General features: G+C 39.3%; 1 protein-coding gene across 2 annotated transcripts in view; it reads left to right on the top strand.

Annotated features, from left to right (window-relative positions):
- The window catches only part of LOC144636168 (ribosomal RNA large subunit methyltransferase E-like), a 55,242-nt gene that overhangs the window by 17,856 nt on the left and 14,502 nt on the right, over nt 1-22,884 (top strand). Inside the window, exon 9 of one of the 2 annotated variants that reach the window (XM_078495328.1) lies at nt 573-1,056. The exons of the other annotated variant lie outside the window; for it this stretch is intronic. Within the exon in view, the coding sequence (XP_078351454.1) occupies nt 573-688 (116 nt within the window). The 3' untranslated portion in view covers nt 689-1,056. Of the gene's footprint in view, nt 1-572; nt 1,057-22,884 lie in introns of those variants that run through there. 2 annotated transcript variants of the gene reach the window in all.

The raw sequence follows: 22,884 nt of genomic DNA, 5'->3' as shown, positions 1-22,884 counted from the left end.
CCAAAATTGGCTTAAACCACCAAACCACCAGTCAAGAGTATTACAGACCCTTAATTATGGTGGCTAGTACAGCACTGAGCAAAAGCTGTCTAGTTTGTCTAATATCATCAGACGTTTAATATCATCAAATACATGCCCCCGGGTTGGGGGGGAGGGGAACTCTTATATAAAACGGACGGGGATGCTCGTCGGAAATTTTGAAAAGAACCCCTAAAATAGACCAATCTGGGTGTGGCTCAAGCTTTTCTTGACCCCTAAAAGAGACCAAAAACTAAGAATAGAATTTATATTTGTATATTTCTTCGTGTGTAACCCTGAACGAGACCATTATGGCTAAAAATATTGGCGTTTTACCCGGATCACCGTAAGCGCGACGAAAATTCCGAAATTTACACCCCTTAGCGAGACGACGAGAATCTCCGTCACTTTCATATGCGAGTCCCCCCCCCCCCTTCCCCCCTCCCCGGGATCATGCTGCCTAGTAACAGATGCTATTAGCACCAGTGCACTAAAGATGGAAAGTTTTCAATATATAGATCTTTGACCGATTTGACACCTGTTTTTTTTTTCAGATTTTATCAAGACATTGGAAAGGAATTTCAGTCAAGTTAGGAAATGTAAACCTCAAGCAAGCAGAAAGGAATCAGCTGAGATCTATCTTTATGCCGAGAGCTTCAAGAAATCTTGAAAAGAAATTTAACAAATATTTTGTTGAACTTCTTAGGCCCAGTTTAAACGCCGAACTTTTCATGAGCAGAACCTAATAACTTGAATTAAGTACATGAAAAGTTTGTACATGAAAAGTCTAAACCAATTAAGAATCGCTATTTGAATTTGGAATGGCTCAAATGTTCTTCCTGCCTGGATTAGCCGGGGATAATGCCTGTGTACCGGCTTCGGTTCAGATGCTAAACTTTTCATGAGCGGAACCTAATGCATAGTTAGAATAATTACCGTATTTATTCGATTAAGCGCCCTGGGCGCTTATTAAATTTTTGGACTTGAGGGTGGCCGCTTATTCGAGGCTGAGCGCCTATTAAATTTTCGCAATTTTTAGCAAGTAGTACGTTTATTTTTGCAAGAAAACAATGTATAATAACTAAACGTGAAGATGTACGAAAGCTGAATTTTAATTAATTTTCATTGAAAGTTTCAGTAGTCTTTTAGTAGTGCTTAGTCAATTTTAATATCAACTTCAACAATAATCAAAATTACTCTTGTGCCCTCATTATAGGGGGATGGGGGTGGGCGGGCAAGCAAGTCCTATTAGGGCTTGCTTGCAAACAAGCCCTCAAACAGGGTTAAGATAGTGGCCAACTAACACTCCATAAAAATGTTCTCAGGACATGATTTTAACGTAAGTAATTGCGGTTAGTGGAGCGATTAAGTATTAACGTATTTTATTTAGGAGATTACCTCGGTGTGAGCACCTGTGATATTTTTCTTTGTTTTTAAATTTTTTTTTTTTTTATATTATTTTTTTTGTTGGTGTGTTGTTTTAAAAAAAAAAAAAAAAAAAAAAAAAAAAAAAAAAGGGCAATAGCCAAAATAAAATTAAAAATTTTCCTTCTAATTAATTAATCTTCCTCCCCCCCAAAAAAAGCCGGACCCCAAAACATTTAAGACAAAACAAAGTACCCTGCATGGAGGTATTGTTTTTCTGCTCAATAGCCTGGTTTTCACTAGCGGCGTAAGCATAAGCGCAATCACGCAAAAAGGACAAATTTTGATCCTTGTTCTTCTGCTTGCCGCAAGCACAAACACAAGCATAAAACTGCAATGCGCTTGTGCTTTTGCTTGAGTCGAAGCCGTTTTCACGGTGAAATGAGAGCTGTTATTCTTGCGCTTGTGCTTGCGTCACTAGTGAAAACCAGGCTTATATTGTATTGTTTTGTTCGTTCTTTGTTTTACGTCACCGGCGAGTTTCATATATTCTTACACTGAGGACGAGCCGTGTTCAGGCTAGGTATCTTCTTTCTTCTTCTTAACACGAAATCTAATTCAATCTCACAGATTCGGAACCACGTGTTATCATTCAAGAACCAAAACGTAGATCGATGTGAAATTTAAGTGAGAAACGAAAGACCTAACAGGTACCTTCCCGACCGTTCTGGGTGACCTGCTATGATCTATGGTTGTTGTGCTAATTTCGCCTTCCATAAGTTAGCTCTGCAAACAAGCCATATGTTTTATTTCCTGCCAAAAATGCCAGGCATATTCCTCTAGGGTTTAACATGGCATAATGTTAAGAAATTTTTTCTAGTTAACTTATCAATACACTTTTTGGTCGGGATATAAAACGAAACCGAAGAATAAGCAAATGTGAAATACGAATAGGTCTTTTAATATTTAAAAGCCATTCCAGAACATTATTAGTTGACCTATCCTTACCTAACTTATCTGACAAGAGAAATAGATAAACAAGTACATTCTTCTATAAATATATCCATGTAACGCACCAAAAATAAATGTATAAGCTTGCTTGCGTTCTCACATGTTATTGTTTTCTTTCAAAACTTCGTTACAAGACAGTGATAAGTTTGAGAAGAGCATCCTTGTATAAAGCCTGCATATAATCAAAATGGGGGTACAGTTACAAATAATTTTAACAATCTCTGATTATTAAAGGAGAAGTTCACTCCAGAATGGCTATTTATTTTCTTTACGCCAATAAAAAGTTTACACAAAGATATGTTATTCACCAAAATTTCAGCCTCCAACGTGCACTATAACCCTACGAAATCTTTCCCAAAACTCGACAACTGAACGCCGCCATCTTGGAGCTGGTAATGTATGCGTGACGTCAAAGAGCTCAGCCTGAAGTTTGGCGAGAAAATTTAAATACTCGAAACTCCTTGTTTCTTCGTAGTGGCTTTTGTTTGTCAAAATGCTTGTTTTTGTGCATCTCCATTTTGCTCAAACAGAGCTCGAAGAAATACAAAAAACAAGGAGTTTTGACTATTAAAATTTTCCCGCCAAACTTCAGGTTGAGCTCTGACAAATCTATTGGTGAAGTTACCTGCATTTAAGTAACACGACAACTCCATTAAAAGAAGGAGCGTCAGACATCCAGAGGATGCCAAATTTTATCTTTGTGTCTCAACTCTCTCCTGCAACATCAATGAAATAAAGTTACAGGTCTAAAGGGATAGTCCGCTAGGTAAGTATGTAAACAGGCAGGTAGACGGGTCACTTGAATACAGGTACCTGGTTGTGAGAAATAATTGATATGGCGCCTGGTGCATAACTAAAGAATCGAAAATAGTGCAGATAGAATTGTTGATTGATGTATTTAGATTCATTTCCAAAAATAAACAAGCACAGTGAAATATTCGTTTCACCACATGTTTTAGCTGTCATCGGGAAAACAACGCTGATTAAAAGGGATAGGTCAGAGCAAGTGCCTGAGCAGGAGAGAGTAGGCTTTTATAGATTGTGCTCCTAAAAGTGGCATATTATGCTACTAGCAGTGCTCAAAATTTTGCCAAATTATGCAAAAATTATGCCAGAATTCCCAAATTATGCTTCTGATTTCCGAAATTATGCTCACAAAATGACGTAGATTCTATACATAGAGGTGCGCAATAACGACAAATTATGACGTTTTTTAAATAAACTGTTGTTGTAAATTTATTTGTGTTTATGGCAGTTTATCACGGCCGTCAGCTGTCCAAATTAGCTGCTCGCATCTCTAAACCGTTTGTAAAATGCCTCCAACGACTTAACAATCACAATTGTATAGCTAAAACACGCATTGCAAGAACAAACTACCTAAATTTCATTTATTTCTGTAGAATTAAGTACACCATATTTACTACATTTTATGAATTTATGCTCCAAAAAGTGCTAAAAATTGCTAATTATGCCGTGGCAGTGCTCGTTTCACAAATTATGCTTTTTAGCTCCAATTATGCCAAAAATTATGCTAGCACAATCTATAAAAGCCTAGGAGAGAGGGGGTGGGAGCTCGAGGAAGACCTGTAAAGGGGTCCTGTAATGGACTAGAAGAGGGAAGCCACGAGCCGAGCGGCCCATACTGGCGGAGCTTATCCCGGTTTCCGTAGCATTATATCCTAAGAAGGATAATGTATAATCACAAGAAAGAAATACCTTACTTTAGGACTAAACCCCGATAAACCTGTCCCGCGTAAAACACATCTGTTTGAAGCGGCGCGTACTTCCTTCCTTAGGGGAGTACCTTATTACATGAAATTTTCGCGACACGTTAATTTCGCGAATTTCGCGATTCCAAAAAAATCGCGAAATTAAAGTGACGCGAACAATAAGTGTCGCGAACATAACATGACGCGAAAATTAAGTGACTACTTATGTCAATGATTAAGAAAAAATAAGTTAAGTGCCACTGAAGGAAGGAACTATCAATCTAAATGGATGTTGTTGTCAGTTGACTGAAGAACAATAACTCATGCACGTACAAGCATAACCTACTTGTAGACATTTACTGCTCTGTTGTAGAAATTGCCGAGATTTTGTCCCACCCTTGCTTTTTTGTTCATTTTGACATTATTTTTTCATTAATGAAGTCGTTTTATTTAATTCAAGGGCATGTAAAATAATATTGCCAAGGAAATGTAAATTGTGTCTTACTCAAAAACGCGAAATTAAAGTGATTCAAAAGCAAAATTTTCGCAAAATCGCGAAATTTAAGTGTCGCGAAATATGCGCACCTCAAAATCGCGAAATTAACGTGTCGCGAAAATTTCATGTAATAAGGTACAATGTTGTGCCGCCAAGTTTTTAATCTTGCCTTCCAAGAAATTCAAGACTTTCGACATTCTGTCAGAAGAGCCTTGTTGAAGGCACAAGTGTAATAACTGGTCACAAATGTAATAAAGTCACAAGTGTAATAACATTCGGTCACAAATGTAATAAATATTTCACACGCTGGCACACATGTGAACAGGAACTATCATTAAAACTTATGTTGTCCCATAATCAGTACACAAAATATATATTGAAGAGCGTGTCTAAATGGTCAAAGAAGTCACTTACAAGGTCGTTTTACACTAAAGAGATGCTTCAAACGTCCCATAAGGGCCTAAAAACACAACATGAGTCAATAAACACTTTGATGAACTTTTTTGAGGTATTCACACCGAGATGCGTTTAGATATGGAATTTTTTAAAATATCTCTTTTGTCCGTCTTCGTCCGTCGAACACATAGGGTGGTCTCCCTGTGTTTTGATAAGAAGAAAAATTGTCAATAAAAATACTTCATCACTTTTATGCAGGCTTGGTGCCATCTAGGGGAGTTTAATGTCTTTTAGTATATACCACACAAGTGAATAGTGCTTTTCCCGCGCGCTGATTGGTTAACTCGGAGGTGATTAGCAAAGTGCTAATCACCTCTGAGCAGCTTAAGAGAAACAAATTGCCTTCGCGCGTCGCTTTGTTTACCAAATTGATGTTTAGTACGCCAGTTATTCAACTTGTGTGGTATATACTAAAACAATTATTCACCGCAGTGTCGGTGAACGTGGTGGTTATTTACCTCGCCGTTTCACGGCTCGTTAAATATCCACCACTCTATACCGACACTGAGGTGAATAGTTGTTAATTATTACTTTATGTTGTTCTCTACTCTAAACGAAAGCGAATTAAAAATTCCATTTGAACAAGTTACTAGTTGAGAGAGATTTGTCCATTTAAACTTGCTCTCCAATATAAATGTTGTTTTATGACTTTCAACATAAGTTTAAATGACAGGTACCGTTCACATTTGTGCCTACTTGTGAAATATTTATTACATTTGTGACCAAACCTCATTACACTTGTGACTTTATTACAATTGTGACCGAATGTTATTACACTTGTGACTTTATTACATTTGTGACCAGTTATTACACTTGTGCCTTCAACAGCCTCCAGTCAGTCCTATCAGTCATGTGGTTCTGGAAGAGCAGACAAAAGCAAAATCGCATTTACTGTTTGTCAAACGCAAGCAACCTTAATCGTCAAATGCACCGGGTACGCCGATCGCTCCAACCTTTTTTTCACTATCTCGCCAATGTTTATTTTTCAGCAACCTTAAGGTCGCGGGGGATACCTACAGTATGAATAAATTCATGAAGGGAAATTTTACTTGACCTGCATCTTTTAAAACGCTTATTTCTCAGCTGTTATGTGTGCGATTAAGCTCAAATTGTACATAGACATAAAGAAATGATAAAAGACTATGAATGTTATCTTTTATTTGGTAGATTGCATTTAACGGCGATGTTATAGCCTCGTTATTGCCAAATTGGGAAAAACATGATTTTGTGGCAGAGTTTGCGGAACGAGTAGGAGACAGCACACTATGATCTTATCAAAAACTAATCAGTCAATACCTCTAGAGTGTCATAACAGAAGCGGATTTTTTAATTTAAAGTTTGCCAGCAAGTTATGGCGTTTAAGTTCGCAAATTTGAATTTAATGTCTTCTACCTCTTTCTAAAAGCGCTCTTTTAAAATTCCGCGTCTTTTATGACACACTACAGTATTCATAGTTTACCTATCTGCAGTGGCAAGTCATGAAGTTCTGTATCCGTGCTGTATTCTCTGCCACAAAATTGTCGGAAAAGTTCAAACTTTGAGATTTCCGAAGGTGCCCCGACCTAAATACGATCATTTTACTAAGGAGAGATGTAATTATGGTAATTATATTCCACGCTTTTATGGTGAGAACAATGCGTTTTTAAAAAGGACACGATTGTTTATGCCGAATATTTTTGTGATTACTCTGAGTTGCAGAAATATTCAAATTTAAATGAAAATGAGCTCAAAGACTTCCTACAATCTATATGAACGTATATCGCTATCGTATATTGTTTTAAATTGGTTTAAATATCAAAGAAACAGCGATTTTTTACAAATCACGCGCACGCGCCCATATGTTTGTCTAGTCATAAATATCTCGTAAAGTTGTCGATGTCAGTCGTTGTACTTCGTGCATACGCTTTAAATAAACGCATAATGATGAGCCTAAGTTGTCCCCCCGCGACCTTAACTTAATTTCACGTGTTTAACCAATTTTGAACGTTGGGGAGAAAATCACATTTCTTTGACATTTAAAACATCAAACTTGTGGTAATATTTTACCTTGGGTTCTAAAATACAAATTTAGTCCAACTATACCATGGGCCTAAAATCAAGGCTCCACAACTATTTATTTTGCCTTTATTACTACTTTATTTAGTCGATAATGCCATTTTTACGTCTAGAAAACATTCATGAAAGGTTTCTGTTAATTGTAATAAATCGACGACGAACGTTTCTGTGGTCGCATTTTATTTTGTTTTTTTAAGCTCCATGGGTCAACCAATTTTCTTTGGTATAGGGCTCCGCTCACGAAATGAACATTAGGGGAGAAGAGCATTCGATATAAGGTTTCAATCGTATTTATTGTAATGTCATTATTCAGTATAGGCAAAGAGGGCGAAACTGTTCTGTCTATTGCAATTAAGTTTATTTTTCCTACAATAAAAAAATGATCCTTAATCCGTTATTGTCATTCTATCAATTTTTTTAATAAATATGTTATTTACCGCCAGGGCAAGGTCTTGAGCAATGCCTGAGGCCGTTTTTAAGATCGAAGGTACAGTCTTTCATATTCATGTGACCGACTTAGGCCTACAAATTTGTTGATAGATGCCTGACTCAGAAAGCCAGCATACGTGTTTTCGGTGGCTTCAGTGATTTGCACAGTCAACCGGACGTTTACAGCGGCTAACATCATCGGATAGAATGCGCTCCAGTTTTAATTTATAGCTTGTAAGTTGAATCCCGGTAGCTCGAACCCTCAAAGGTAATTGAAAAGGGTTCAAGAAAACGGAAGTTCGAGTTATTGAGTTATCACTTTCTACGTCCCAACGCACCCCAAGAGCACGCTCAACAGGCATTTGACCATCGTTAAGATCCTTGAATGTGCCAGCTCTCTCAGACTCGGGTAATGATTCAAACTCTCGCAAGCTGGTTGAATCATTACCCGAGTCTGAGAGAGCCGGCACTTTCAAGGATCTTAACGATGGTCAAATGCCTGTTGAGCGTGCTCTTGGGGTGCGTTGGGACGTAGAAAGTGACAAGTTCTGTTTCAAGATTGAAGTTAACGACAAGCCCCTCACAAGAAGAGGACTACTGTCTGTTGTCTCTTCGGTATATGATCCTCTTGGTTTTGCAGCTTCAGTAATCTTCCCAGCCAAAGTGATATTACAAGATTTATGTCGAAAGAAACTGGAATGGGATGACCCAATTCCCGATGAAGAAAAAGGTCGTTGGCTAAAATGGTTACAGGACCTGCCCAAGCTCGAGCAATTCTCGGTTGATCGCTGTTTCAAGCCACAGAACTTTGGTAGAACCGTGTCGCTGCAACTTCACCATTTCTCTGACGCCTCTCAACAAGGCTATGGTGCGGTCTCTTACCTCAAATCTTTAGATGACGAAGGCGTTATACATTGTTCTTTCGTAATGGGGAAAACGCGTACTGCCCCGCTGAAGTCTGTAACAATACCAAGATTAGAATTGTCAGCAGCTGTACTAGCATCAAGGCTAGACAAGATTATTCGAAGAGAGATCGACCTTCCGATACATGAATCCGTGTTTTGGACGGACAGTACCTGTGTAATCAATTACATTAGAAGCAACGACAAACGGTTTCACACATTTGTTGCTAATAGGGTCGCGGTCATACATGATGGATCTTCACCGTCGCAGTGGAAGTACGTGAGCTCAGAGGCGAACCCCGCAGATGACGCATCAAGAGGTCTTGCGATAAGCACTGTCATAAAGAAGAATCGTTGGATAAATGGTCCTGATTTCCTCTGGGAGCATGAGTCAAGTTGGCCTGCGCAACCGACCACTGTCAAAGAAATTCCTGATGACGACCCTGAAATCAAGAGGGAGATTCAGACGCATTTTGTTGTGTCCGATGCTGGGATCGATGGCATGAATCAGTCACTCGGGAACTTTTCATCATGGTCTCGCCTTAAAAAGATCTTTGCCTGGGTTTTGCGCTATCGGGAGAGATTAAGAACGTCGTGCGAAAGGCGTAAAGGGGGTTCGCTACCGGTACTGAAATCCTCTGAAGTAAGTGAACCTATAAGTGTGGATGAGATTGACAAAGCAGAGAAAGAAGTCCTTAAATTCGTCCAACGACAGAGCTTCCAAGAAGAGATATCATGTCTCAAAGAGAAAGGAAAGGAAAATGAAAGCGATGGCTCGAAGAATATCAAAGAAAAGAAATCGCTAATCAAGAAATCGAGCGCGATCTACAAACTTGATCCAGTAAAGATTGATGGCCTGCTGTATGTTGGAGGGCGCTTGAAACAAGCACCGATCCCAGACTCCGCGAAGCACCAAATTATCCTGCCAAAGAAACACCATATTGTAGAATTGATCGTGCGCCACTACCATCTGAAATCGGGTCATTCAGGTTTGGAATATGTGTTCCCTGATTCGAGAAACGTTCTGGATCCTCAAAGCGAGGACGGCTGTGAAGAGCGTGTTGGTCGACTGTTTCGATTTCAAAAGAAGGTAAGCCCCATTAGGAGAGCAGAAAACGGCAGATCTGCCTGCAGACCGTGTGACACCTGACAAACCGCCCTTCACATTTGTAGGAATTGATTGCTTTGGCCCGTTTGTTGTGCGAAGAGGAAGAAGTCTTGTGAAAAGATATGACGTCCTATTCACTTGTTTATCTATCAGAGCCATCCATTTGGAAGTCGCCCACAGTCTCGATACGGACTCCTTCATAAACGCGATGCGACGGTTCATAGCTGTAAGGGGCCAACCCGACGAAGTAAGATCCTACAATGGCGGAAATTTTGTTCGAGGAGAGAAGGAGCTACGTGAAGCCATAGAAGGTTGGAACCAACGAAAGATTGGCGAGTTCTTACGGCAACGAGGCGTGAGATGGTTATTTAACCCTCCGGGTGGTTCGCATCATGGCGGAGCTTGGGAACGTTGCATTAGAACGGTGAGAAAGGTAATTGGCGCTCTTACAAGGGAGCAGATTCTTGACGATGAAGGTTTGGCAACGTTGATGTGTGAAGTGATGTCCATCGTTAATGGCAGACCGATTACTAAAGTATCAGATGATCCGAGAGATATGGAGGCCGTGACACCAAATCACTTGCTGTTGCTCCGCTCTGGGCCATCAGCTCCATCTTTGTCAAAGATGACATATACTCTCGTAAACGGTGGCGACAGGTCCAATACTTGGCTGACGTTTTCTGGCGAAGGTGGGTCAAGGAGTACCTGCCATCTCTACAAGAAAGGCAAAAATGGAATCGACCTCGGAGAAATTTTGCCGTTGACGACATCGTCCTAGTGGCTGATGCGAATTGCCCGCGAAACTGCTGGCCGCTTGGTCGTATTGTGAATGTCCAAGAAAACGCTAAAGACGGGTCCGTTCGAAGAGTAACTGTGAAGACCAAAGCATCGATCCTGCAGCGAACAATCAACAAAATTGTCTTCCTCGAATCCTCTTCAGGTTAAATTGGCTTTATTCGCTCTAGCTTGAGGATGCTAGATTTCTGCGTGGTTTTCTTGACGGATTTCCAAGCCCAAAGCCTGCGACGATGTTTGCGACGGATGATTTGTTTATGGAACTTAGAAGGGAATCCCCTTCTGTGAACATTACAAGGAACTGAACTTATTACTTTAACGCGGACTGCTAATGTCACTCTATTGTTTGTTAAATGCTATAAGTATCCCGCATTTAGGGGCCGGGATGAAACATTCACGCAGTTATTTACACTAGAACTTTATTTCATGTAAATTAGGCTTCCCGCGTCACTGCCGCGTCCCACTGGGACAGAGTCTTTGCTCGACTTTGTGCATAATTATATATATTTTTAAAAAATCGTTAGCAGTTGTTGGCAACGCTCGTTACTATAAAAAATCGATATCAGACCTTAAGCTATCTTGCTTGCGATTCATTCGGGAAAAATTCTGTAAGTTTATGTTCTTTTGTTTCTTTGTTTTTATTTCGCTAGGTTTGTTGTAAATATTTATTTTGTTGTTCTTCTTCTTTTTTTCCTAGTCAAACTCGTAGTTGTAGATGATAATAAATATGCGATGTTTGGAGGGCGTGTTTAAAACACGAAATGGCGAAATGGCGAAACAGCGAAATGGCGAAATGACGAAATGGCGAAATGATAAGATAAATACCCATATATAATATAGTTTGGTTTCCCTTTGAACTTCGAGGAAGTTCTGTTTACATGTCTAGACTGAATTATTTCTAGGGAACATTTCAATGTTCTGGCCCAGGAATATAATGAATACTTGTCACAACGCCAAATTGAACGTATTGCTGGTTTTCACTGTCACGCAATCAAAAAATAAATTCGAAACCATTCAACCACAGAAGCTATAAATTTCAAATATTTTAGATGATAAATAGATAAACACTTTCTCCAAGTTTCGGGTCTGTGCGGTGTACCGTTCGCGAGTTATTTTCCGAACCTTTCCACGCAAATTTATAAAGCTTAGTATGGAGCCGCCATAACTGTGTCCTGCCGAGGGACACAGTAATGGCCGCCGTGATGTCAGAGAAACCATCTGGAACTCAATTCTGTTTACAACAGCGGCCATCCTTGGCTCAAGGGCTAGTACACTTTCACATAAACACCACTTATTATATCTGAAATGTTTATTCTGCACAAAATGGAAAGGAAAGGCCTTTTTTCAAACAAAACAGCTTTGTCACGGCACTCAGCTTGACTCATACGACGGAAAGTCAAATATTTAAAATGCTCTGTTTTAAAAACGAATGACACTATCGATCTGGAAATTTGCAAAAATATATATTTTTAGTTTATCTTTCGCCTAATGACAACGAAAATTTAGCAGGCCTAGTGAATTTAGATTTCTGAATTTTATGACGTAACATGAAAACCAAGAATTACTGAAATGTCTCAGCAAACCAGGATATCGTTTTTTCATTTAGTACTTGCCAAGTTGCCTATCAGTATCTGCACTGCACTTCAAAGCTTGCCTTGTATTTAAGAACTGATATAGACATCAAACGTCACTCCGTTTCTGTGCAAAGTACGTTTGCCACTTGTACTGTGTATAAACTTCATCGCGAAGTAGGTTCGGTTTTGATAATCTATTTCATGTGAATGTTGCCGGAGCTCAAAGCCTTACTTCATAGCCGCTGCTCGGTGGTAAATACGAGATAAACAAATCATTTTCCCCGTCATTTTCGTCCGATGTTGAAAGGAAACGCCGACATTTCGATCAAGAATGTTCAGGCGTATCAAACAGCGCCTTGTTAACAAAGAGACACTGGAATCCAAATTTTTCATAGGTTCGTGACGGGACTCCGTGACCATAGTTAGTATGCCTGACGGAGAACTTGTGATTGCATTTTCTTTTATTTTTCGGGACTTATCTACAAGACTAAATTTAGCAACATATGAAGATTCCAGTAGAACGGTAATATTGTACAACTTTGGCTTTTATCTTCAGTATCATTTCGCCATTTCGTCATTTCGCCATTTCGCCGTTTCGCCATTTCGCCATTTCGCCATTTCGTGTTTTAAACACGCCCATGTTTGGAGGTCCCGTTTGATGATTACGCTACTTTTATGCGACGATAACAGGTAGTAAGTAAGAAAGTGCCCTGAAAGGGGGTTGGTTCGAGTTAGAGGGAGGTCCGAGTTACAGAGGGTTCGAGTTATCGTGATTCAACTGTATCTCGAACCTTTTTTCGGTTACACTTAAGGGCTCGAGTTTTTTGGATTCAATAATATAACAATAGCGAATTAAGAAGGAGGATAGCTTGTGTGAAAATAATGGATGTGCTTCTTGACATCCTGATCCTTGTTTAACAGCTTCATGATTCTATTTGTGTGTTTAGCCATGGCAATTTTACAGTGTTTTAGTTGCGGAGGTTTACCATACTTTTGACGAGTTCCTCTTTGATGACATTGGCAATAAACTCTTTTGGTCGCTTTGGCCACTTATTGGATTTTGTCTAATCGACCCTGGCGAAAGTTTGTTTTAATTCGAGGTTCTTGCAGAGATGAATAAAACTCAATAGCTTCATCACATTCAACCTCTTTCTTGCTACAATCCTCACGTCACTTGAATTGAAGAATTGTAGCTTGAAATCGCGTTTTTATTGGTATGAGATTAAATTTCAGCAAAAATTTAAGGATAAAAATGTTCTCATGACATAATTTTAACATGAGTAACAAGAAAATAACGGTTCACCAGTATTACTACATGCGATTAGAGGTGCAAGTAAGTATCAACATATTTTATTTTGTTTTAAGAAATAGTTTTGCACGGATATAATCTGATTGCGTGTTTAGGAGATTACCTCGGTATGAGAATCTGTGATATTTTACTATGTTTTTGAGGTATTGTTTTTCTGCTTTATATCGTATTGTTTTGTTCGTTCTTTGTTTTACGTCACCGGTGAGTTTTATCTATTTTTACACTGAGGACGAGCCGTGTTCAGGCTAGGTTTCTTCTTTCTTCTAATAAACACAAAATCTAATTCAATCTCATAAATTCGGAACCACGTGTTAGAATTCAAGAACAAAAACGTAGATCGATGTCAAATTGAGATGAGAATCGAAAGACCTAACAGGTACCTTCCCGACCGTTCTAGGTGACCTGCTATGATCTTGTGTTGGTAGTGAAACGGTTGTCTATTTCCAAATGCCAGGCATATTTTATGACGTAATTTTGCTCTCGTGGAAATACCTTATATATCACGAAAGCCGTTTCTATTTCTTCGCAGAGATAGCTGCTCTAGGAGAACTACGTTTACAAATAGAGTTTCCGAAGATTTATTGGCAATGAATTCTTCTGAGGTCCTATTATTTTTTCTTTTTGCTCAAATGCTTGGTTTGGGACTTGGGCAAGGTAGGCGTCCTTTTATTTTCATTCTGTTCGCTAAAGAAACTGAAACTGAACGCTATGGTTAAATTTACTAAGGAGCTCTCCATATTCTTTCCATTTTTATAATTGCAATTGCATAAACTGAAAGGCAGATTCCTGACAAAGCATTGTTGTAGTAGTTCCCGTAGAGGTTGTTTCTTAGTTCTATTGTCTCAAAAAAATGTTTTAAATAACTGCCCTTCGATGCTCAGATCTAACATGAACAGAAAAAAAAAATTCGTCCTTGTTACCGGGTTCATCTGAATAGGACCTTAGGGTGCGTTTCTTTGGGAAAAATCCAAATCCGGATTCTTGATCCAAAAACGGATTTTGCGTTTCTTTACCTATATCCGAAAATGGATTAATCTTGGATCAATGATCTGAAGAATCCACACTTCGAGTGGATACATCAATCAGATCATATCTGAATCCGGATTTTTAGGATTCATGATCCGTATGATCCAATTTTGGATTTTCCCAAAGAAACGCACCCCTTAGTCTCGATAATCTCTGAGTCTCGGTCTGGGCGAATCGAGTCTATGTCTGGGCGAAAAGAGTCTATGTCTGGGCGAAACGATCCTCTATCTGGGCGAAACACGTTCTGGGCGAAACCCACGGCTTCCTACCAGCTTACGCGAAAGTTCCGTGACACAGGCAAATTACGAGCTGGATTTGCATATTGACGTATCGCTTTCGATTGGTCTATAAACAATAGAAGTGAGTTTGCTTGCGTCATAGCTTGTACATGCGCAGTACCGTGAAACGGTCCCTTTAAAATTGTGTTTTTCCACCAAGAACGACCAGAATGCGAAAAATGTGTCAATCACAACAGTTTGTCGAAACACCGGAAGTTGAAAATCTGTTCATCAAGACGTTAAGAATGCGAAATATGTGTCAATGTCAACAGTTTGTCACATAACATCGAGGCTTTTGTCACACGGAAGAAACATTACGTTTTGCAGACGTTGTTCTAGTAGCCTGCGAACAGGCTAGGCTAACGTTGTTCATGCGTTGATTTTAAGAAGATTTGCTGTGATTGTGTCACAGATAAACCATGGCAAAACGAATGATTCCAACAACGGTTAATCTCCAAAAATTTTTTACACGACTGACAACATAGCGCGTCCACCGACAGAGGAAAATCTTATCTTCATTGCACCGCGTGCTCGATTAAATCATGCATTCCTTGCGTGACGCGTTACTTTTGTCCAGTGATTCATCGACACCGTCTGAAAATTTCCACCTGTTGGAATAATTGCCGTGAAAATGAGGTAGCCTAAGTTATTTGTTCTAAAATTCCACCATGAACGGTTACAATGCAAAAGGATCCGAAAATGTATCGTTCAAACAGGAAGATGAGAAGTTTTTTCCGCCACAAAGAACGATTAGAATGCGAAAACAAAAGTTTGTCGAGGCCCGCACCTTCTAACCTGTGGTTACCACTAGTATGTAGTTATTGACTGAGTGGGAGGGTCGGACGGAAAAAAATATTTCGCTCGAGGTCAGGACGTACGAACCGACGGCACAGGGCAACCATACAAGCGGCGACGCATGTATGGGCTCCCTGTGCCGAAACAAGCGGGAAACTGTGTCATTGATCAGGTTAGTCGTAAACATATACTCGGTTCTGTTTACGTCGTGAATAAGTCGTTTATAAGGTGCCGGTAGTTGTCGACATCTGTCGATAGGCGTCTGTTCTAAGTTTGTGTACTAGCATAGGTTTCCAGAGTCAGTCGTTGAAAATAGTTAGTAATGTAGGTTAAGCATTCAGCAGAGTCCCAGTCAATTTTGTGGTTAGTAAGTCGATGTTACTAAGAAATGCGATTGTTGACATCACCATTTATTTTGCTGTTAGGTATGGAGGCTGATTGTATCGTGGAAGCAATTCTGCGTCTGATGTTATCCTTGGCTGGTTCTGATAAATCTCGCTGACGAGACAGAACCGTCTCAACACTAGATACAATAGTCTCGGTCGGTATACGTTTAGGCGTCACTAAGTGTTTCAGTCGGTACGACAGTACATACGTTTCAGTTTTGTCTAGGGGACGGGAAGAAATATTCCTGATCCAGTTTTCGTTAGTTTTCTGTCGTTTCCTGTCTTTTCCCATAAGTTCTATATTACATTGTTCGTTATGCTCGATGCTTTTAGTCACCATGTTTTTGTTTAAATATTACTTTAAAAAACTTGCAGTTAACGCAAAATGTAACGTCGTGTAACGTGGACCGATGAAATAACACGCATGATTGGTACCAGAACAGGTCTAATTGGCGAAAGATTGTCCCATCATAACTATTTTGGCAAGCACGGTGACCTATGTTTTTATTTTTCAAACCAGTGCTCAGTACAGTCAGTAGAGGACATTCATGGGAAGTTGCAAAAAAACTCTGTCATCAACTTTTATTACTGAGGAATCACCTTAAGTTAACTGATTTTTTTCTAAGCCATTTGCAACATCCAACCTTATCCACTCTTTAAATGATACCTAGATATTGGCTTTGGTTTATATTTTATATTGTTATTATTTATCCACAGGAAAACAATTCATATTTAAAGAACGTTCAACCAACAATTCCTTTGTGAAACAAAATGCCATCAAGCATGACTTGACTGGATTCACTCTGTCATTTTTTGTAAAAATGGAGCCAGGTGCGGCTGGGGATCAGTGCATTTTCAGCTATGCTACTCAGAACTCTACAGGTGGTAATGGGTTGTATGTGTGCCTGTCCCCTACAATCCAAATTAACATTGAAAATGTTACAAGGTAATATATATATGAATCACATTTAACAGAGGATGGATTTTATGTGTAAACTGTTAATGTAAATTATTTATCTCACGTAACATGTAAATGCATCAAAGATCGAATTAGAATTTTGGAGTGTTGGGTTTTGCGGTTAAGGGAAGAAAACCGGGGAACGCACAGAAAAACTCTCTAAGCAAAGATGAGAACCGACAACAAACTAAGCCCACATATGGCACCAGGCTTGGAGTGAACCCGGGCCACGTAAATGGGAGGCAAGTGCTCTAGCCCCTGGGCCACCCCTGCTCCCCCTTAAATGGGTCCGCTTACACACAAAAAATAATAATTGTGCAAAGTGGTATCTGTTAAGCTTCACTGGCCGAAAAATTCCACTCCGTTCTTTTTTGGCTTATCAGGTGCATGGCAGTTTGAAGGGGTGATAGTAGTTCAAAAGCATATGTCAAGCCAAAGAAATGTTGAAATGGTTTCATCATTTCTCCAATATAAGGGTTGATGAGTTTAATTTATTTTGACATTGTTTGAAGAATTGTTACAACTGCATGTCTGCAATAGATCTGGCAAATTTCTTCAGTCTCAGCCATGTGTCACACTATCATTAATTTTAATCTCTTATTATTATTATTCTAAAGGACACTCAAAACCAAGGTGCCCAATGATCGTCAGACGCATCACATCTCTGTGACTTGGGACAACAAAGCAGGGAACTGGCAGTTGTATATGAATGGCAAGCTTGCAGAAAGTGGCACTGGCTTACAGAAAGGGCACGTGATCCCAAGTGGAGGCACAGCTGTGATTGGACAGGATCAGGACATAATGGGAGGGGGCTTTGAAATGCAGGATGCTTTTGGGCCTGGTGTAGTGGGATCACTCAACATGTGGGACAAAATTCTCTCAGAGTGTGACATTGCCAAGCAGGTCGTAAACTTCAATATTCCACACGGCTCTGTTCTGGGGATGTACCAGTTTTGGCATGGCCAGAATGATAAAGTTGAAAAGACAAGCCAAGATCTAAAAGAACCTGTTTTCTGGAAGTAGCAATTTTAAGAAGCTATTAGTGGTAGCATCTATTAAGTCGTAGGACTTTGCTAAAGGGAACACATTTTAATCAGTGACTTCCATTAAGTTCAATGTATTTAAGACTCCTATAACAAGCAATATATGAGTGCGCCTTTATTTCATTCAATGTTGGGATGTTTATTGGCTTGACCTGAGAATTAAGGGACTAAAGGTTGATAAAAATAAATCATTAAAGAATATTTGAAAGCTTGCTAATGTTTGTCCCAAGTGGTTCTTTCCCTTGGAAAATGACTATCAATTCTTTTGATTGATCTAGCTGACCTATCAGGAAACAGTAAATGGGCTGGTACAAAGTCAACATATGCTAGCACAAATACTTCTGCTTTTAGCCAGAGTGCAAACAAACTCATTTTTTTACAACTGAATTTTAACTTCAGGAAGTATAGTAGCTAGCCCAGTCGCACTCACATGGCTGGTTGGTTGGTTGGGTTATCACCTGTAAACTTCTTTTGCAACTCCACTGACCAGCAGATATAATAATAGAAAGAGCGTAGTAAGGCGGCCATATAAAGGCAGCCTCTTAAAGGGGTTCAATAAGAAAAACAAAAAGCAAAGGAACGAAATGTGGCTGACAATTACGTGTAGAAAGTAATCGACCGCCAAAAAAATGGACATTGAAAGCCATAAATCGATCATCGCCTTTTGTGTCTATCTGTAGAGCTAGCATCATACATGAAGGAGCATTCAAAAATTAAATTGGGTTTCACATAAGTTTCATCAACAATAGATCTATCTAGAAACCAAAGCATTGGCTAAAATCGAGTGCCTGGCTGCTTGATCGCAAGAAAATAAAAAGCTTTTCAGATGTAACAGCAAAAGTACATTTTTACCTGAATCAATCTATATGTCTTGATATATTTAATTACAGCGTAATTACTTTACGGCTTACATGTAAATGCTTTTATTCTCTAATGCATACCTAACATTTTAGTGCCATGGGACAAAAAAGGAAAAGAAAAAAAGAGAAAAATCTGACCCCTCCGGAATTTGAACTCACAACATCTCGCGCCACATCCTGACAAGCACTCTAGTGAGCTAATCCAACAGACTCAGTAATGTTTGACGAATACATCCTATATCAATGTAATAGACATCGCGGGTTCTATTAAACCGCTGCAATTGTCACGCATGTTTCCTTTTTTCTGCTTTTTTAATTGCATCAAATAAATGTTTGAATCACCTGCTGCTCGTAAATGTTCAAACTATGAAAACCAAACGTAAAACTTGGTAAAAAAATTCAGTCGTGGCTCGAAGGGCCCTTTGATTAAAAATGTCTTTCTAGATTGAAATGTGCTCAGAAAAATGAACAACGTGCAAACTTTAAAAAACCTATAATTTTTACTTTTCTTTGCACATTTTTAACCTTGTTACATAATGTGTTATGTGTTTGACACTCATTCTCGTTCCCGAGCCTCCGTTTCTTTTGGTCACGTGGTCGGAGAAACGGAGGGCTCTGGTAACACTGACTACCGGATGTCGTAAAATCCACGACATCCGGTAGCGCATGCCCACTGCATAAATGTTCGTCTGCGCCTGCTCACTTAAAGAAAGGGGAAGGCTGGGGCTGACTGAGACGAGAAGAAAGCGAATTTTGAAAGAAGATACGAGATATTTTGAGTTTGGCGTTCGAAAGAGCTGTACAGGAAGCCGTCTTGCCTGCTGAAGTCGTTAAGTAGAACGACTGTCTTTGTGTTTTGCCCGCTGGTTTTTGGCAATTCAAGTCGTTGGAACTCATTGAATTGCATGGCTGATAGATGTGTTCTTGTTGTGTCGTCTCTACACGCAATATTATCTGACGGCAGATAGAAAAGTTAGAATCCAGAGGAATAGCACATTTGCACGATGTCGTCATTTGACTACAACTACCAGAATTCATTTCGCTTTTCTTTTATTATTCAAATTTTGAATCCGCAGTGGGGTTTGAAAAACAATTGCTCTAATTAGAATGATAAAAAAGAAAAAGAGAAGGATTCTGGTAGTTGTAGTCAAATAATGTCATCATGGAAATCGCCTATTGGAGTTATAGTGTTTAAACGTGGAGTCGAGAATATCATCAGCTGATAACATTCCGACGGTTGATGATACTGTGAAATTTTTAAAGGCCATGCGGAAGTATTATAGAAAATTCAGAACTAAAAAAGCCTTTGATCGACGAGGTATCATTCTATTGAGCAGCGGTAAGAAATATCACATTGAGTTTCAAAGTCTTTACGTATTCATGAACTCCATTTAGTGTGTATATCTTGCATAAGCTAAGTTGATATGCAAATGTTTACAATATTTTTAATGCAATAAAAAGTACAACCGAGTTTCACCTTACAAGAGATGTACTTGTCATTCGTTCATAAACAAAGGTCTGCTTCGTGAATACGTTATTCCAACAAACTGCCAGTCCCAGGGGGGGTACGCCGGCTTGTTAATGACGGAGATGATCGAAGGGTTTTTTTGGGTTTGAAATTTTCGATTCCGGGATTTTTTTGGGTTGGAAAATTTGGCAAGTATTTTTTTGGGTATCTTAATTTAGATAGGGGATTTTTTTGGGTATTAAAAACGAACTAATGTGCCTTGGCGCGGCCTTGGCGTATTTATGGCATAGGCGTACGGGTCGGGGGGGCAGGGGGGGGGCTGCAGCCCCCCCAAATTTTGGGCAACTCAGATTTTTTGGGCAGCAAGAGAAATTTGGGCAAAGCCAGTTTTTTAAGAAGTTTTTTCTTCGAAGGGATAGATTATTCACACAAGACAGTGATTGCTTAGCACCTGACGAGTTTCTGGTTAAAAGTGAAGGGGGTCATTTGTTGATATTCATATTTGTAAATTTTTACTGTTGGGCACTGTAATGCAAATATCTGTCACAGTTAAACACCTGTTAAAAAGAAAGCTTCTCCGTGTTGCTAAATTTTTACAAAATCGACGGCGAGATTCTGGAAGCAGAAAATGTGCGCAAGTTTTCGTCGTTTTCGCGGATTAGGCTACATGACTGTTTCATAAATACTATTTAAATTCTAGCGACAATGCAAGAAAATGATCTATTTGATAAGTTTTCAGAGTTTTCTTACGTGGTTCATATCCATGCAGTGATACCTGATACGTACATCGTGTTCTGCAAAACGATCATTCAGTGTGTTTCACAGATTGAAAACTTACCTCTGCAGCACCTGATGGGACGACAACGTAAAAAAAAACCCAAATGTTTCTCGTCCCCGCCTGCTTCATTTTTTGGGGCCGCCACTCTTTTTTTATTTTTTTATTTTTTGGAAAAGTTAGAACGAACAAAAACCAACCATGTTTACTTTCACTTTGTACGGAGTAAGACTAGGTCCGTACTGGATAGGTCAATTACCTTGCAGGATTTAATTATAAAGTTCGCTTCTGGCCAGGAGAATTTGACGATGGAGGAAAAAAACATCGATATTCGAACAACACGGGTATGAAATGCAACAAAATAATCAATAACAAGAAGCTCTTATAGCTTAAAACTGCGCTGGTCACGTGACCACCCTAAGGGAGCCACGGCGGGGAAGTGAAAAAAAGATAACTAAAAAATATTGAACAACTTGAAGTGAAATGGGGAAAAAATAAAATAAATAAATAAATAAATAATTCCACATCCTGACAGTGGAAAAAAAAGCCTTTGCCATAAAAGTTGACCCCCCCCCCCCTTACCCTAACCCGCCTCAAACAAATTATGGTCGCCCTAAAAAAAAAACACCCGCTTTCGAAACAAACCCCGAATATTGATTTCATTACGTCTGGCGTCTGGCTTCACGCCAGGAACGTAAGTATCCGTGAGAATTTCGATAGTATTCTCTCTTTGCACAGAATAATCTCGTTCCCAGATCTCGTGGGCGAAGCAGAAGGCGAGATCTGGTCAAATCCGATTTGCACCACGTGATTGCCTGTCAGGAATGTGGCAGGCGAGTCAATTGCGCATGCCCTAGACAATTCTAAGAAAATAGCAATCAACATTCTCGTCCCCAGAGGCCGCGATCCTTCTGGTCAGCACCCGGGTGCTGACCAGAAGGATCGCGGCCTCTGGGGACGAGAATGGGCAATCAAATGAATATCCAATCCTCAACCAAATGAATAACGAATGCTTTACCATTCTCGTCTTTCCAGGAATAATATCTAGCAGAGTATTTTACTAAAGAATTAAGCAGAAGGCAATCATGAAAGCTTTAGGTCGGGTAAAAATATTTATTTGATTTAAAAAAATTGTTCGTTTGGCGGCGAGACATGTCTAGATTTTATGCAAATTTGATCCGGTCACGTAATCAAACATAAATATTCTTACGGCGGATTCTCTGTTTTTAAACATCGTTATTCGTCAGAAATAGCTTTATAATGCTACAAACAACTAAAACGAAATCTTCTTGTCTTTTGAGGCCGACTGTAAACAACGAAACGTCTCAAAAACGAATATATTATGATTGCGTGCATGATCTTTTATTTGCATAAAAAACAGACATTGAATTCTCTTGGGGCCGCATCGCACGTTCAAATTTTAGCGCTGTGACAGCCATGCTTTGAAAGAGCCAATCAAAAAAATTGAATTTTCTTACTTGGCCAGATCTCGCCTTCCGGCTTGTTGCCCCTCTTTCTGTATTACAATAGGCGGTTGTTAAAATGTAGCGAGTGACAAACATGATGATAAAAAAATCTCGATGATTTGGTAAGTGCAGAATGCAATATGGAACAATTGAAAGTATGATGTTTTATATATGTTCGTGTTTATTTGCTTTACTTTACTTTCGGAAAAACTGTTCACAGGCTACTTGTATTCTTTCCTAGGTGTTCCTTACGTTAATCTTTGCAAACGTAACACGACACTTTCGTTCGTTTGTAACAAAATACTTTTGTTTTCCTTGAAAATGCCGTAACATGAAACTCTTGTTTTTTGTTTGTTTTACGGCGACATCGATGACATTTGTTTAATTTAATTAAGTTACGGTTTAAACTGCACGAAAGACGATTCTCAAAACTAAAGAACAAATCTAATCAAAAAACATCTTTTTCGAAAGGGTTTTTAAAACGCAGTACAGCTAGGATATTTGTTTCCTGGTTATCAGGTGTTCACGCCGAAAATCCCGGTGCAAGTTTTTGCATACCTAATTACGATTTACGAAAGCGCTGTGAACACGTCACACGCTCA

This window comes from Oculina patagonica, chromosome 13 (assembly GCF_052425735.1).
Source record: "Oculina patagonica isolate OP01 chromosome 13, crgOcupat, whole genome shotgun sequence".
NCBI classification, from domain to species: Eukaryota; Metazoa; Cnidaria; class Anthozoa; order Scleractinia; family Oculinidae; genus Oculina; species Oculina patagonica.
This window is presented reverse-complemented; position numbering and strand designations above follow the sequence as displayed.